This window comes from Saimiri boliviensis, chromosome 5 (assembly GCF_048565385.1).
Source record: "Saimiri boliviensis isolate mSaiBol1 chromosome 5, mSaiBol1.pri, whole genome shotgun sequence".
Taxonomy (NCBI): Eukaryota; Metazoa; Chordata; class Mammalia; order Primates; family Cebidae; genus Saimiri; species Saimiri boliviensis.
In genome coordinates, this window is record NC_133453.1 from 128888947 (window position 1) to 128906322 (window position 17376).

Below are 17376 nucleotides of genomic sequence, written 5' to 3' on the forward strand. Positions count from 1 at the left end.
GTGTATTTCAGGAGACCAGGTCTCCAAGTTTGGTAGGTTTCTCCATAAGGCCTAAGTAAAAAAAGCTCAGAGCACTGGCCCAGGTATTTTTCAGTAAAGTGCACAGACTTTATGAGCTTCACATGGTCTCTTCAGTGCCTTTTCCTTTGTTCTTGATAGTCTTTGTTAGGTTTTTTTTTTTTTTTTTAATCTGTTAGCCTTTGCTACATTCTAGTTGGATGAGTTGGTTCGTCCACACCCATAAACACACAGTTTCTTATTATGCTTGACTTGCTGCTGATGTGTGGACAAGCAATAACGTGTGAAGATAATTCACTTTGGCCAGGAATCTGGGCGTGAAACCCTATCTTCTACTCAGGCATCCAGTGTCAACGGGACAGACGATGAAAAGGCCTCTCATGCTGGTCCAGTCGACACGCACCTGAGGTCTGAGAATGACAAGCTGAAGATTGCCTTGACGCAGAGGTAAGGCTGTTTTGAAGTCCAGACCCTATTTTCTCCACCTTGAGCACTTCCCTAGAAGCCTCTCTTGCTGGACAGGGTTTCAGGAAATTGGGAGAGAAAACTGGAACCTGCTTGGAGCATCCACTCTGGTCTCCTGGTGAAAGGAAGGCCAGCTGGCTTCCTGGCCCTACTCTGGCCAACCACATCAACATCCATTTGTGTGTGAGTGTGTGTGAGAGAGAGAGTGTGTGGGTGTATGTGTGTGTGATTGTGAGTATGTAAATGGAGAGAGGGTGAATGTGCGTGAGTGTGTTAGTGTCGGAGTGTGTGTGTTAGAATGTATGTGATTGAGTGTACATGTGTGGAGAGAGGGTAACTGTGTGCCTGTGTGTGTGTTACACACCCCTGCGCCTGTGCTTCGTTTTGTTTTTGGGGAGCCAAATTTATCATTTATAACGTGGACTCTTGGCCGGGCATGGCTTCTCCCACCTGTAATCCCAACACTTTGGGAGGCTGAGGCGGGCAGATCACTTGAGCCTAGGAGATCGAGACCAGACTGGGTAACATGACAAAACCCTGTCTAGAAAAAAGTATTTTAGACTTGGCACAGTGGCTCACGCCTGTAATCCCAGCACTTTGGGAGGCCAAGGTAGGCGGATCATGAGGTCAAGAGATCGAGACCATCCTGGCCAAGATGGTGAAACCTTGTCTCTACTAAAAATACAAAAATTAGCTGGGCATGGTGGCACATTCCTGTGGTCCCAGCTACTCGGGAGGCTGAGGTGGAAAAATTGCTTGAACCCAGGAGGCGGAGGTTGCAGTGAGCCAAGATTGTGCCGTTGCAGTCCAGCCTGGGTGACAGAACAAGACTCCTTCCCAAAAAAAGAAAAACGTATTTTAAAAACTAGCCAGCCATGGTGGTGTTTACGTGTAGTCCCAGCTACTCTGGAGGCTCAGGTGGGAGGATTGCTTGAGCCTGGGAGATGGCAGAAGTTGCAGTGGGCTGAGATTGCACACTGCACTCCAGCCTGGATGACAGAGTGAGACTCTTGTCTCAAAAAAAAAGATTGAATTTTGAACATCTGAGAAATGCATGTGAAAACATAAACTATTAAAAATATGAAATCACACAAAATTCAGTCACTTTCCTATATACAAAAAAGCCACATAGAATATATATTTGAAGAAGAGATCCTTTACAATATGAACTAGAACCATAAACTACACAGGAATAAACTTAAATTTGCAAGATCTATGTGAGGCAAGCTTTAAAATGATTTCGAGGCTTATAAAAAGAAGTGTTTAACAAATAGACATTCTGTTGGAAAGTGGCAAAAAGCCTTGATATTTTAAAAGGATCAGTTTCTCCTAAATTGACCTATAAATGTAACATAGTCCCCATAATGGTATCGATACGATTTTAATTTACTGTGTGAACGGTGCTTGCAATTTTGTATCTTGAGAATGTGGTGCATTTCCCAAAGGCTGGGCTTCATGGTGTAGGCTGGTCCCATGAGCACACTCAGGGCTTTCTGCTCACCTGGCCAGGGGTAGGGGGTTCGGTAGGCTTTCCCCAGTCTCCCTCAGACTGAGAAGTCCTCCTCCTCAGAGTTGCCCATTTAAGAGCTGTACTGGCCAGGTATTGGTGGCACACACCTGTAATCCCAATGCTTTGGGAGGCTGAGGTGGGTGGATCCCTTGAGGTTAGGAGTTTGAGACCAGCCAGGTAACGTGGTGAAACCCTGTCTCTACTAAAAATACAAAAATGAGTTGTGCATGGTGGCACATGCCTGTATTCCTAGCTACTCAGGAGGCTGAGGCAGGAGAATAACTTGAACCTGGGAGGTGGAGGTTGCAGTGAGCCAAGATTGCAACACTGCACTCCAACCTGGACGACAGAGCAAGACTCCGTCTCAAAAACAAAAACTGTATCATCATCTTGGAAGCTGTCTTGGCTCAGGCTGCTATAACAAAATACCATGAACTGGGTGGCTTAAATAACAAACCTTTGTTTCTTACAGCTCAGGAGGTCAGAAAGTCCAAAATGAAGGCACTGGTAGATTTGGTGCCTGGTGAGGGTCTGGTTCATAGACCAGAGTCTCCTCACTGTGTCCTCATAGGTGGGGACAGGAGGCAAGCTCTCTGGGGACGCTTGTAAAGACATGGATCCCATTCATAAGGACTCTGCCCTTATGACCTCACCTAATCCTAGTTCTCTCTCAACACTCCCACCCCCCGCTTCCTGAGACCATCACATTAGGGGTAGGGTTTCAACATACAAATTTGGGGAGGTCTCAAGCATTCGGCCCGTAAGAGAAGCTGTCATTTTGAAACTCCCCCCATTTTACAGATGAGGAAACTAAATTCCAAGCGATAAAGTGACTCTTTGCCCAAGGTCACATGGCTAGTAAACTTTCTGTCACCTCACACTGCCTGTGTTCCACTCAAGGCTGCGGTCACAGTCTCTTCAGGAGCCTACCAGAGGCAGCCTGTCATATTCCACAGCTAGCCCTGCCACAGGGTTGGCGCCCACCCCTCCAACTGCACTGGCCCAGCTGTGATCTGACCTAGGAATTCCAGAAAGCACGTGTGACCCTTAGATCCAGCCGCCTGCCTTTGGACTGTGGCTCTTTGTCAGGTACTTCAAAGGACAGAACTGTGACCAGTCACTTTTCTTACCCATCAGGCAAGTGTGAGAGCTTTTATTTTTTGAGGCAGAGTCTCTCTCTGTCACCCCAGCTGTAGTGCAGTGGTGCAATCATAGCTTACTGCAGCCTTGAACTCCTGGGCTCAAGCGATCCCCTGCCTCAGCCTCCCAAATAGCTGGAACTACAGGTGCATGCTACCGTGCTGGCTCATTTTGATTTTGGTTTTGTAGAGACGAGGTCTTGCTATGTTGCCCAGGCTGGTCTCAGACTCCTGGGGTTATCAAGTGATCCTCCATTCTTGGCCTCCCAGAGTGCCAAGATTATAGGCGTGAGCCACCACACCCAACCGAGAGCTGTTTTTGGTCGTTTAAGGCACAGTGGGCGGCCTGGGTGAAAATGTTTCACCCCTAAAAATAAATGTTTTCAAATCCAAGTTTAATGAAAAAGTGAGGTACAGGAGTGGGCATGAAGCTATTTCCCTAAATTAGTTTAAATTCTCAGTGATCGGCTGGGCGAGGTGGCTCACGCCTGTAATCCCAGCACTTTGGGAGGCTGAGGTGAGTGGATCACCTGAGGTCAGGTGTTCGAGACCAGCCTGACCAACCTGATGAAACCCTGTCTCTACTAAAAATACAAAATTAGCTGGGCGTGGTGGTGCACGCCTGTAATCCCAGCTACTCAGGAGGCTGAGGCAGGAGAATCGCTTGAACCTGGGAGGCGGAGGTTCCAGGGAGCTGAGATTGTGCCACTGCACTCACTCCAGCCTGGGCAACAAGAGCAAAACTCCATCTCAAAAAAGTAAAAGAAAATAAAATCTCAGTCATCAACTCTAGAATTCACCAGATAATAACATTTTATTATTTCCTCAGTCAGTGGGGTTTGAAAGTGAAAGTACATATTTTCCAAGTCCTTGGGTCCTTGAGGGTGTGGAATAAAAGATAACACAGATCTATTCGGACACACCATTGTATTTACTTAAAAAAATTATGAAGGGCCTTTAGAAAGAGGACTGTCAGCCTGGCAGAAGCCTCCCCGTGGGCTTGTCACGTGCAGCTCTGCCCTGTCACCTCCAGTCACATTCAGCGCCACAGATGTGTGGGATCCTAGCAAGGAAACTGAAGGAGAGTCAGAAGAGAACAGTGAGGAGAACCTGATTTCAGCTTGGTTTTGTTTTAAATGTCCTCCTCACCAAGCACGTAGAATCAGATGAAGCGTGAGGACTTTGTGTTGACAGCAGAGGTGTCCTTTAGATACCTGGTCTCCTCACACTTCCGAGGGGACATGGGCCAGCCAGGACTCCCTCCAGAACCCGGGCAGGGCACTGATTCCTGTCTCCAAACCCTAGGCTCTCAGATCTGGATTCCTTTAAAGGCTCTGAGGAGACACAGGTTACAGTGGGGCCATTATTGCCCTGAGCCAAGCTGTTGGCTTCTTGCCTATTTAAACCCAGCATCCTGGAGGTATCCGTGGCTTTCATACAGTTCTCGAAGGGAAGGGCCCCTGGTCCACCCCTGCGACTCCTTTCAGGAGGGAGCAGGGCAACCAGGAAGGAAGGGGTGGGCCTTGCCTGCGTTGCAGCGCTCATGCCTAGCTTTGTCTCTTCATTCGTGAAGAATTGTGTTCTCTTCTTTTTCCTTGAGACGGAGTCTTGCTCTGTCACCAGGCTGGAGTGCAGTGGTATGATCTCGGCTCACTGCAACTTCCACCTCCCAGGTTCAAGTGATTCGCCTGCCTCAGCCTCCTGAGTAGCTGGGACTACAGTTGCACGCCACCACACCCAGCTAATTTTTTTGTATTTTTAGTAGAGACAGAGTTTCACCATATTGGTCAGGATGGTCTTGATCTCTTGACCTCATGATCCGCCTGCCTCGGCCCCCCAAAGTGCTGGGATTACAGGTGTGAGCCACCACGCCCGGCCCAAGAACTGTGTTCTCTTCTAAAGTGATTCTTTAAGAAAACAGACTGCAGGGTGACACATTCACCAGAGAGGGGCCAGTCCCTCCTGGCCCTGTCTCAGTGCAGCCGGACCCACCTGCCAGCCCACTGTGGGGAGAGGGCCTGTGGGCCCCCAGGGGTGTGCTTAAGGGTGGTAGAGTCTCCTTCCCTGGCTGGGCAGAGGCGCAGGCAGATGGGACGGCACCCACCTGTCATCACCGCCCGTCCCCGTCCCGCAGCGCTGCCAATGTAAAGAAGTGGGAGATTGAGCTGCAGACCCTGCGGGAGAGCAACGCCCGCCTGACCACGGCGCTGCAGGAGTCGGCGGCCAGCGTGGAGCAGTGGAAGAGGCAGTTCTCCGCCTGCCGCGACGAGAACGACCGGCTCCGCAACAAGGTGGGCACCCACGACCCTTTTTCTCCACCCCCGACTTTGCCCTCATCCCTGTGCCCAGGCAGGAACGTCCCTCCTCCTCCCTGCCTGCCTTAGGAGTTTAACCACGTACACAACTCACAACTGACTTGTTACCTTTTCTTTCTTTTTCTTTTTTTCTTTTTGAGGAGTCTTGCTCTGTCTCCTAGGCTGGATATAGTGGCATGATCTTAGCTCACTGCAGCCTTCATCTCCCGGGTTCAGGCGGTTCTCCTGCCTCAGCCTCCCAAGTAGCTGGGATTACAGGCGCCCACCACCACACCTTGCTAATTTTTGTGTTTTTAGTAGAGATGGCTTTCACCATGTTGTCCAGGCTGGTCTCAAACTCCTGGCCTCAGGGGATCTGCCCGCCTCAGCCTCCCAAAGGCTGGAATAACAGGCACGAGCCACCACACCTGGCCAGACTCGTCACCTTTTCTGACCCAAGTTTTATAATTCCTCCTGCTGAGGAGAAGACAGACTGGAGGTGTCAGCCTTGTCCCTCTCAGAGTGGCATGTCTGGGGTTCAGTGACCCTCTGTGGAGGAAGGGGACCCAGAGAGAAGGTGAGAAACAGACTCGGGACGTGAGCTGCGCCTGCTTGGAAGCCCTGCTTCCATTCACATTATTATTTCTAAACATGTCACTTTGGAGGTGAGAAAAAGATGATGGTACTTGAGGCGTGAGGAAGGCAGGCAGCTGCTGGCCTGTCGTACACCCGCTGCTCTCCACCCTTGACATCCTGGGATTTTGATTTGTTTGAAAATGAACCTGTAACCTCCCCTGTCATTAGTCACACTCCAGCTGGTTCATAAGGTGCTTTTGGGATGGCCAGAGACTCCCCCACTGAGGTCTTGAGGTTTCTCTGCTAATCTCGTTTTGATGGTGGTTAGTTCTCCCGCTATGAACACACAGGCTTTGGAGTATGCTCCGTCAGTGCAGGGTTTTGGGGGACAGGTCCCATTTAGATTGGTGTTCACTCCCCCTTGATCCCTGTTTCTGCCCTGCCCAACTCAGAGGGCCCCTGCATCCCAGCCCTCTGTCACACTGTCTTACTTCCGTGCTAATGCCACATAAAACTGTCTTGTGTGATTTTTTTCATCTCGGTGCTGAAAGTGCTGACAGTCGGGCACCAGGCCAATTGCTGACTTTGCACGTTCCCACCGAGGCCTGGCAGATCTGCCTGCCAGAGGGATCGACTGCCCTTTCTTGCATTTTCAAGAAAAGAGCTGAGTTTCTCCTGTCGATCTGGGTCCGATAGCCAGCAGCAGTGCGGGGGGAGTAGAGGAAGAGCATCACGCACAGCTCGCTCCCTTGGAGGAGTGTCACCCTCCCTGGGTGGGACATGTCTCGAGCTTGCCTCCCAGTGCTGGAGGTGGAAGTTGGTGTGGTCTCCAGCGGCTGTGGTGGCTGGGAGTTCAGACTCCAGGGCTCGGTGCAGGATGCCTCTGGGAAGTGTCCTCGGTGCCCTTCACGTCAAGGACTGCTGCTGCCCGTTCAGGGGGGCGTCATCACTACAGTGCTTTTGTGGTGAATGTGGGGTCCCCGTCTGCTGTTCACTCTGCACACACATTTTGGCCCCAGCATCCGACAGCAGTGTGACAGTGTCAGGCCTTTGCATCCCTGTTCCACACAGGTAACCCTTTTTGAGGGGTCAGCCTTGGGAAGGAAGGAAAAATGCCATCTAGGGATTTGCCATTCAGCCTCCGAGAAGAGGCCCACAGGCCAGCCCCTTCCGCCTGCATCCACAGGGAAGGCCACCTTGATTTATAATGTTTGAAATGTCATTGCTTCCCTTTTTGACAGCCACTGCCCCATGAGGTTGCTTGGTTTTCTACCCTGCTGGCTTAAACCCTTGAGATGAAACAGAATAATGCAGGACATGACAATAATGGTGTAAAGATCATTCTGGAGAAAAGCAGATCAATCCAGGGGACGCCTGTCCCTTGCTTGTGATGCTCCTAAAGCAAATCTGAATCTAATTCTTCGTGGCCATGAGAGGAAACCAAAAGCCCAGGGCATCTAGAAGGCAGGTTTTATGACATTTGGCTCTGCTGGAAAGATGCCTAAGGCATCATGTGCAGAGCAGGTCCCTGCAAGCGGGGCAGACAGCCCCATGGTGGATGTGTGGGGTTTGTTCATAGCCACAAAGAAAAACTTACAAATGGATGAGTTTAGGGTTTGTTTTTAAAGGAAAACATAAGCGTAGCTGTGGTGATCTCTTCCTTAATGACTGACATAAGCCGTCACCCTTGCTTTCCTGTGTGGTGTTTATTGAAGATTGATGAGCTGGAAGAACAATGCAGTGAGATCAACAGAGAGAAGGAGAAGAACACGCAGCTGAAGAGGAGGATCGAGGAGCTGGAGGCAGAGCTCCGAGAAAAGGAGACAGTGAGTAACGGTGCTCTGAGCAGGGCCCCTCCGCATCCTCTGGGCCTTGCAGGGTGGCACACAGCAGGTGTCTTGGGGCACATGACCAGCCCTGGCAGCTGCCTGCATAGCAGTGCAGAGAGATAGCTGGGAGCCACACCAAGGGGCAGACAGGCCGGAGCAAAGGCCTCCCCATGACCTCTGCCACCTCCCCACTAGCCCTGTTCTGCAGCCAATCATGCAGATCCACAAGGGAGCTGAACATTTCACAGGACAGACATGTTTGGTATCTGTCCTCAGAAGTTGAGTTTTGCTGCCAAATTAATGCCACTAGAGACCCATCATGTAATCACTTATTTTCTTTTTAAAACATTTTTTGGCTGGGCGCAGTGGCTCACGCCTGTAATCCCAGCACTCTGGGAGGCCGAGGCGGGTGGATCACGAGGTCAAGAGATCGAGACCATCCTGGTCAACATGGTGAAAACCGCATCTCTACTAAAAATACAAAAAAATAGCTGGGCATGGTGGCACATGCCTGTAATCCCAGCTACTCAGGAGGCTGAGGCAGGAGAATTGCCTGAACCCAGGAGGCGGAGGTTGTGGTGAGCCGAGATCACGCCATTGCACTCCAGCCTGGGCAACAAGAGCGAAACTTCGTCTCAAAAAAAAAAAAAAATTAATGTATTTATTTTATTTAAGATGGTGTCTCATTGTATTGCCCAGGCTGGTCTTGAACTGGGCTCAAGTGATCCTCCCACCTCAGCTTCCTGTGTAGCTGGACTGTAGACGCATGCCACCATGCCTCGCCTAGAGTCATTTGTTTTCTAGGGGGCAGACAGTTAAGTGCGCACATGTTGGAGGTCGTGGGTATGTTACCAAACTCTGCAGGCCTCACTTTCTCCACTCATGAAACAGGAATTGGAAAAACATCTGCCTTGTCGTGGTGTGTACAGACTTCATGTGACAAAGCGTGTGACACACTTCACCCTTGGAATTCCGTGAGATGAAGTGTTCCCACAGTCGCTGTCATTGTCTCTGCAAACACGACAGGTTCCCAAAGCTCCTTTCACGAGTGTGCACACGTTGGTGATTTTCAAGAATATATTTTATCTGACTTGCTTTTATGTTCTGTCTCAAATTTTTTTCCTGTAGGAGCTGAAAGATCTCCGAAAACAAAGTGAAATCATACCTCAGCTCATGTCAGAATGCGAATATGTCTCTGAGAAGCTGGAGGTACGTGGGTGGGGGGCACAGCCATCCTGGCTCAGCCAAGAAGCCACAAATGTCATGGGACTCATTTGCCCACCTCCCCTCACTTTCACACCGAGAATGGTAAAGGAGAGATTTGCTGTTCACAAAAAGCTGGCGGTAACTGCATACCAGGTGGCAATGCATCCACCCCTGCCCCCGGGGCAGACTTGGCAGCACTGGACTTTTGGCTTTTCCAGTTCTACGAAGGTTTCTGTGCATCACCGTGGCGTAGTTGACTGTTTCCTTGCAGAACCCGGGCGGGGGTGAGGAGCAGGGAGGGGGTGGCCTGAGAGCCCAGGGTCAGGGTGTGGGGCCACCGCAGTCACTCCCCTGCCAGTGACCTTGGGTCCTGACCTTGGGCAGGCCTTCCTCTCTAGCCTCAGATTTCTGATTCCTAAAAGGAGGATTTTCAGATCCTCCTCCACCTCAGAGAGTCTCCTCCCTGCAGGCCCTCTGAAATACACACGGTGCTTCGTGTAATTAACAACCCCGGGATCGGTAACTGGTTCCTGTGCACATGTTCAGAAAAGTCTCCATGTATGCCCTCAACATAAAGCTCTTATTTGATATGAAGAGTGCAAAACTTACGGCTCATTTAAAGATTCACAGCTGCCTCGTCTTTGAGAACCTGTGTGTGATTTACCTAGATGTGGCTCTACAGGCTTGTGGGGCCCAGAGCCACAGAACGTCTCCATGGTAACAGCATCAGAGGGTGCACAGACTGGCTGTCTCTGAGTCACTGGCACGGCCAGTCCTTCCTGGCTGAGGGCCAGAGGCCGGCCTGGGGCTGAGGAGGCCACGCCTCAGTGGGACCAGGGTAACAAGCCACTCTCCCATCTGTTCTGTCTCTGTCTCTCAGGATGGAACTGAAATGTGGTCTCTGCTAGCCACTCGGATGGGGATTTCAGACTTTCCCTGCTGCATTCTGCCTGCTTTGTTGGGTGTTGGGTTTTCGGGCCAGGTGTTGGCCCCTCTGCAGGAGAACAGACAGGAAAGGAGGAGGTCACTGAAGTGCCTGCCGCTTCCCTTCTGATGTCGTAGTCATAGGCTTGTGTGCCGGCGGCTTGGCGTGCTCTGGGGAACTTAGGCTCTGGCCCAGGCCCTCGGGTGGGATGGAGAACGTTTGTTTCAGCTGCAGCAGGGTTTGAAGGACGACTCTCATCACTCCGTTTTCCAGACCCCTCTCCCTTTTGCTTTGCCAGGCGGCAGAGAGAGACAATCAAAACCTGGAAGACAAAGTGCGTTCCCTGAAGACAGACATTGAGGAGAGCAGATGCCGACAGCGCCACCTGAAGGCGGAGTTGAGGAGCTTCCTGGAGGTGCTGGACGGGAAGATCGACGGCCTGCACGACTTCCGCCGAGGCCTCTCCAAGCTGGGCACCGACCACTAGGCCGGCCGAGGCCGGGCCCCGCCCGTGAGTCCCACGCGTGTGCGCGAGACCCGATAGCGCTAGGACGTTCTCCTGCGTGCGTTGCTTCTGTAAATGCAGGCACAGTTTGTCGTGTTTCCAAACCAGTTGTGCCGTCCACTCGCTCCTTTCCAGGATAGAAATCTCCTCTCACTTCTCTGGCCTTGTGAGGTTGTGGACAACTGGAAGGTTCTGACTCAGGAATCCAGAACTAGGTCTACCTTAAACATTTACGCAGTCAGGGCAGGGATGTTCATACCTTTCATAAGGGCTGTTGCAACCACAGGAACTGATAAAACGCATTTTCTAATCCAAATACTGATATTCTTGACACCAGGCCATCAGCCTCCTTTTCTCGAATAGCATTCAGAGTATTTGAATGTCCACCAGGCAGCAGCCCCCGGGGGCACAGAGAGAACAACATTCCCCTCCATCAACATCGAGAGGCTTTGAAAATACTGTTTAGTGGAGGTTTATTGAGAGATGGAAAACAAGCTCCAGGCGGGTGCGTTTTCTGGCCTGGGAATCGCCTGCATCCGCAATACTGGCCCCTGCCCCCAGTTTGTATGGTTGCAACAGTGTTCCTTTTCTTGGTTTTAATTTCTGAGCAGATGATTGTGCTGTGCGAACAGCACACAGTGAGGGTGCCTCGCATAATGCCTGGCACAGAGTAGGTGCTTAATAAATATTTGTTCAATTAAACATGTACACAGAATTTAGTGTTTTAATCGAACCCCACAGCACAGCTGGGACGCTGTTGAATGATGCACCATCTTTGCTGTGCTGGGTTATCAGACATGAGTGACACTGTGTGGTCAAACCCAAGCTGGGGCTCGGGTGGCCCTGGGGCAGGGAGGGAGAAGGGGAAGCAGCAGGAGCTGGTCTGAGGTCTCCTGGAGCCCATCCGTGATGCTCTGCCCTGGGGCTCTCCGACCCTCGAATCGCCTTTTCCCCCAGGGACGGGGGCTGTGGCCTGGGGATTCCAGGTATAAGGGCTGCCCAGGGCTTGGGATCTAGGGTGAGATTCTCTTATGGGTCTGGACAATTGAAAACGAATCGCAGGCAATCGCAGGGAGAGCCTCTCAGCCAATAAGCCTCAGCCCTCGTGACCGAGGTTTCTACCCAGCTCTGCCTCCCGCCTTTCCCAGCTTCTCCTAGGGAAGGGACCGCAGCCATAAAACTCCCTCTCTGATAGAGCTGCTCAGTGGGGCCAGCGGGCCCATGGGTGCTGTTGACGTCCTGCTCTAGGAGGTCACCCGTGTGTGGCAAGGTGTTCTGAATCCCTGGCCCCACAGATCCCTAAATGCCTTGGGCAGGGGGGAGGCTTTGGTGACCCCTTACCCCTTTGAGAACCACCTAAGAGAACTACTTCCTCTAGAAACCTTCTCCCGTGGACACGGTTTCTCCCTGCTGAATTTGGATTAATGAGCAAACAACCTGAGGAGGGAGGGAGATGGGGTCCGCTCGCAGGTGCCCTGGGCCCCCAGCTGAATGCATGAGTCCTCCTGCTCTCCTTCCCTTCCCCTCAGTGAGAGCCTCTCTGAGCAGGAGAGTCTAGTGTGGGATTCGGATAGAAGGGAAGGCCGGGGACCTGGGGCACCAAGGCACTTTAGAGGGGCCCCTGCAGGGTGAGTGGGAGCTTTGGTTGAGTACACAGGAAGTGGAAAGCGTGGCCAGACCTCTTTGTGATTCGGCCTAGGCTGCTGCTGGCCCTGCCCTTTCCCCAGAGTTCCAGATGGCTCTCAGGACAGTTGGTAGCAGCTCCCTACTGGCTGCACCAGGAGACCAGAGAGGAGAGCTGGCTATGAGTCAGGCTCCTGGGCCAGCAGCGGGGTGGGGATTCTCAAGCCAGTCTGGTCCACCCAGCAGCAGGCTGGGTGTGTGGCTGCCTGGGAGCAGTGGACACTGGGTTCCAAACACCCCCCACTCGGGTCTTCAGATGACCTCTGTCTCTGTGTATCAGGTGACTTAAGAATTTAGGAAGAGCCCTCTTGACTGACAGGAGCATGCTCAGGTGGCATATGCATAGCATAGTTACTAAAGCCACTCGTGATTCTGCTAGCAGTGACTTTAGAAAACTCCGGAAGTGGAGGTGCAGAAAAGGTTGGAAGAGCCATTTCCACAGTGGGCGGCTGTGCAGTCGAGACCCGTGATCCCAGCTCACCAACCGCTGAGGAGTGTGGGGAGCCTCCTGGGGGCAGCAGGCGAGGAACTTGATTCCTCCTGCTGTGTGTCCCGCTCTACAGTTGTTGCAGCCCCAGAGCTAAGAATAGTAGGGACCCCTTTAAAGGGAAAGGTAAGTTGGGCTTGCCTGTGGAAGCAGAACAGCTTTTACAGAGCACTGAACTTCCCATTCCTTCTGCTTTTCTCTAAAGATCTTAGTGTCTCTTCATTTACTTTCTTTTATAAATTAATGGCCCTGGAGCAACCTGGACAGTGTCCCCTTGAGCTGGTGTGACGTGCCCTCGTTTATTCTGGGCAGTCTGAGTGCCGTTGTCAGTACCTAGTTTATTCTGAGACTGGGCGGTTGTCAGTTGTCAGCCCTCGTTTATTCTGAGACTGGGCAGTTGTCAGCCCTACTCAGTTGTCAGCCCGCGTTTCTTCTGAGACTGGGCAGTCTCAGTACCGTTGTCCTAACCTTACACCAGACGCTGGCGGAATGTGAGCTGCTCACTCATGAGCATCCACCACAGCTGCCTGTGCTCCTGGAAGGTGCAGGGCCAGGTCTGCACTTTAGTTTGCAAATGAGGTCTCCTGATTTTGGCATTTCCAAGACTGGCTGCTGTACCTTGATAAGCTTTCGTTCTGCCTCCATGAAACCTGGTGTCTAAAAGAGGTCAACTAAAACTTGGAACCCTTTAACCAAGAGGATCTTTAAAAATAACTTGTCATTCCAGTCAAGACCCAACTGGATGCGTTTTAAAGCTGGGGGTGGCGAGGAAGCCTCCCTAGTGCCGCCTGGGGATTGTAAAACCACCAGAGCGACAGGTTGGGACAATGTGGTCAGGCCTTGGAAGAAAAGGACCAGTATCCACACAAGACATCAAATTCCTGTGGCTCCTCAGTCTCATCTCTCCTGCCTGCCATCACATTAGACTTAAATTGGGTGAGAGAACAGAGCAGAGGCTGTCCCCTTGTTTTGCAGATGAGAAGTAGAGACAGAGAAAGTGACATGCCCAGGGTCACCCCACAGTGACCAGCAGCGTGGACTTTGCATCCAGGTCTCCTGGACCTTAGCACAGTGTCTTTTGAGCCATGCCACTCTTGTCCCTTTGGTGACCCATGAATGCCAAGAGAAAATAATTCTCTTATATCCTGTTAAGAGCACATTGCAATTAAATTATTTTAATATGTGTCCACAGCAGAGGACAGTTTACAAAGGTATGAATCAGAATGACATTTAGGAATGTTTGTTATAAACGATAACAAAGTTCCACTTTGAAACGATTCTGGTTTTGCAGGAATCTTTCCAAGAAAGTTGGTTAAAGTGGTGTCCATACCTGTGAGGCCAGTTCTATAGAAAACAAGCACACCCCAAGGTCTTTATTGATGGCTTCAGTGGAGGCAAAACAAGAGGGAGACCCTGAGATCGCAGGAATGGAAACAGAACAGAGTTCTAGCTGGGGGCGGCCTGTCCACTGCCTGCCCCTTCCCGGAGATGCACTCCTTTCTGGCTTTCCAGGGAGGGAGCAGCCTTGCGCAGTGGTGGAAGCAGTGTGAATGGGACCTGATCAACACCCAGGAAGACTGTCTCCAGCCTGCGGGCTCCGTGAGCACAGTCTTCATGGTGGTGGTGGGCAGGCGGCGCCTGCCTGCTGGGGACAGCATTTGATGCAAAACATCAAGTAAAGGGTGGAGCATTATACAGTGAATGTGCCTCCCAGAACCATCATGATCTGCCTGTTTTTTGTTTTTGTTTTTTTGAGATGGAGTTTCGCTCTTGTGGCCCAGGCTGGGGTGCAGTGGTGCGATCTCGGCTCACCTCAACTTCCGCCTCCCAGGTTCAAGTGATTCTCCTGCCTCAGCCTCCCAAGTAGCTGGGGTCACAGGAGTGCATCATAATGCCCAGTTAATTTTGTATTTTTAGTAGAGACGGAGTTTCTCTATGTTGGTCCGGCTGGTCTCGAACTCCCGACCTCAGGTAATCTACCTGCCTCAGCCTCCCAAAGTACAGGCGTGAGCCATTGCACCAGCCATGATCTGCCTATTTCAACAGGGCTCTTTTTCTTTAGAAAAGTCTCCTTCTCTATAGAAACCAGGGACAATTTTGGATGAGAGCCAACCACAGGATGTGCTGGGGACCTTATCATGAGACCTCACATGTGGCCAGGTGCACCTCTGGGAGGAAGGCAGCCGTGATGTGACTTAGCACAGGCACTCGCAGGGAGGGAGCCAGGGCCGGGCGCGGTGGCTCACACTTGTAATCCCAGCACTTTGGAAGGTCAAGGCAGGCGGATCATGAGGTCAGGAGTTTGAGACCAGCCTGGCCAACATAGTGAAACCTCTTCTCTACTAAAAAAAAAATCCAAAAATTAGCTGGGGGCAGTAGTGAGCGCCTATAATCCCAATTACTCAGGAGGCTGAGGCAGGAGAATCACTTGAACCTGGGAGGCGGAGGTTGCAGTGAGCTGAGATGGTGACACTGCACTCCAGCCTGGGCAACACAGCTAGACTCCACCTCAAAAAAAAAAAAATAGGGAGCCAGCCGCTGGTCTTTGCTGATATCCAGAAGTGGATTGTTTGTTCCATTTATCTTTCTAGAAGTTAAATTATTTTATTGCCTTGTCACTAGATTTTGAAGCACTTGCAAACTAGAAGCTTGCAGGATCAATGTCCATATATATTTTTAAATGATGTGCATGGTTTAAAAGAACCCTAATTTCTGAGTACATGGCTTCCCCAAAGAAACAGTATATATTTTGGAGATGGTGGGAGTTTTGGCATAGAGAGGGATTCCTGTCTAGTCTAGAAATATGTGTTACTTACATGTCTCTTTCATGCAACTGTCTCAAGAATATGGGTTTTCTAGTTTGCCTTTAAACACTACTCAGGCAGGAAGGTGGCTTTGGTAAGAATTTTGAGATGGATGAAATGTTCTAGTGAACTTAGGACTGGGTGCATGTGTGGGCATGCGCGTGTGTGTGTGTGTGAACAGCAAAAGGGGAGGTGGGAGAAACAATAAGGAAGAGTTTTTATTAAAAGTATGTATACCTAGAAGGAGATTTTATTTTACGGTTTCTGGTGGTGATGTTCTGTGTTCTGGAATCCATTTACCAGAAGAGTTTGTCGGTCTTCTGTTGGAAGTGGAATTGTACAGTGCCCTACTCTCTGCAGAGCCTTGCAGCAAAGGGGTCTCCCAAACCCCAGAGACCCCCAGGGCACCTGGCAGGAGCTGACAAACTATGGCAGAGTCCCAAGTGGTGCGTGTTTTGGTGAGTGATGGGCAGGACAGATGATTCACAGCTGTGGGGCTGTGTTATTGTTTCACCCTCTTGTACTGCTTTTCATAGAAAGTCCCAACTTTACATAATTGTGAGAGCAGCATCTTCTGATGTGACAGGAAAGAAGACATTCCTTGCTTCAAATGTAAGAGTTTAATGTAAGAGTGGAGTAGATAAGTGAACTCTCCCAAGAGTATGGTTTTTTGTTTCCCTTTTTAAATGCTTTTTTGGTACATAAATAATATAGTTTTTTTAAAAAAAGAAATTCCAGATGAGTGGGGAAAATCACCTGTTATTGCACCATCTGACGATAACCACTGTTAACATTTCTGTTTTTATCTTTTCACACTTTTTTCTATGCATCTATATGTGTTTTATTACTTTTTCATGGAATATAATCATACATACTATTTTATAACTTTTATCCCTTTTAATGCTATATTGTGAATAGATTTCTATATCAGTAAACATGTAATGACATTATTTTTAACCTCTATGTAGGTTGTACCTTGAATTCTTAGGTCGTTTCCAATTTTTTACTGTTGTAGTCAAGGACATCATGAAGTTCTTTTAACATCTTTGTGAACTTTGCAGAATATCGACTTAGGATAATTTTCAGGAGTTATTACTGGCTCAAAAGTATGCACCTCTCTCTCAGTGACTCCTTTCCTTCTGGGGCATATAGGACTTCACCCTCCAGCTCCCTTGTACTCATTCAGGGTCCTGTGACTAATTCTGGCCAATGAAATGTGAGCAGAGGTGACCTATGAAGCTCCAGGCAGAGACTGAAATGCCCATGGGCAATTCTGCAGTGTCTGTCTTCCCTTGCCCCAGCAAATGCTGATGTCCCAGGGACAGAGCCCCTGTCAAGCCTGGATCCCTGAGTGACTACATCAGGTGTCCCCAAACTTTTTACACAGGGGGCCAGTTCACTGTCCCTCAGACGGTTGGAGGGCCGCCACATACTGTGCTCCTCTCACTGACCACCAGTGAAAAAGGTGCCCCTTCCTGAAGTGCGGCGGGGGGCCGGATAAATGGCCTCAGGGGGCCGCATGCGGCCCGCGGGCCGCAGTTTGGGGACGCCTGGACTACATGGAGCAGCCCCCTTCTCCTTTCATGTCACCCTCACCTGCCACCCTGCATGGACATGTAGCGTGAATAAAAACTAAACCTTAGGTGTTAGCCACTGGGATTTCAGGGTTAGTTGGTTAACTGCAGCATAACATATCCTAACGATAAAAAAAGTATGCACATTTTTAGGACTTTTAATATGTGTTGCCTCAAATTGCCTTCCAGAAAGACTGTCCCAAATTATACTCCCACCCACAGTGCGTGAGTATGTACTGCTTCCTCTTCAACACTGGAGTTACCCTGGGGTCAGAGAGCTAAAAATAATAATTTTTTGGTTAAAATGTGACCCTCTAAGGTGTTCAGTAGTATCACTGATTTCTAAGAGGCTTATTTCATA

At 50.2% G+C, this 17376-nt stretch overlaps 1 protein-coding gene across 3 annotated transcripts in view; it reads left to right on the plus strand.

Moving 5' to 3' along the window:
- HOMER2 (homer scaffold protein 2) overlaps window positions 1-11169 on the plus strand; it is a 142057-nt gene extending 130888 nt beyond the window's left edge. For all 3 annotated transcript variants that reach the window (XM_010350139.3, XM_010350150.3, XM_010350143.2), the window contains exons 5-9: window positions 359-465; window positions 5267-5423; window positions 7718-7828; window positions 8960-9040; window positions 10261-11169. In XM_010350139.3, the coding sequence (XP_010348441.1) occupies window positions 359-465; window positions 5267-5423; window positions 7718-7828; window positions 8960-9040; window positions 10261-10449 (645 nt within the window). In that variant the 3' untranslated portion in view covers window positions 10450-11169. The remainder of the gene's footprint in view (window positions 1-358; window positions 466-5266; window positions 5424-7717; window positions 7829-8959; window positions 9041-10260) is intronic.
- The last annotated feature ends 6207 nt before the right edge of the window (window positions 11170-17376 follow it).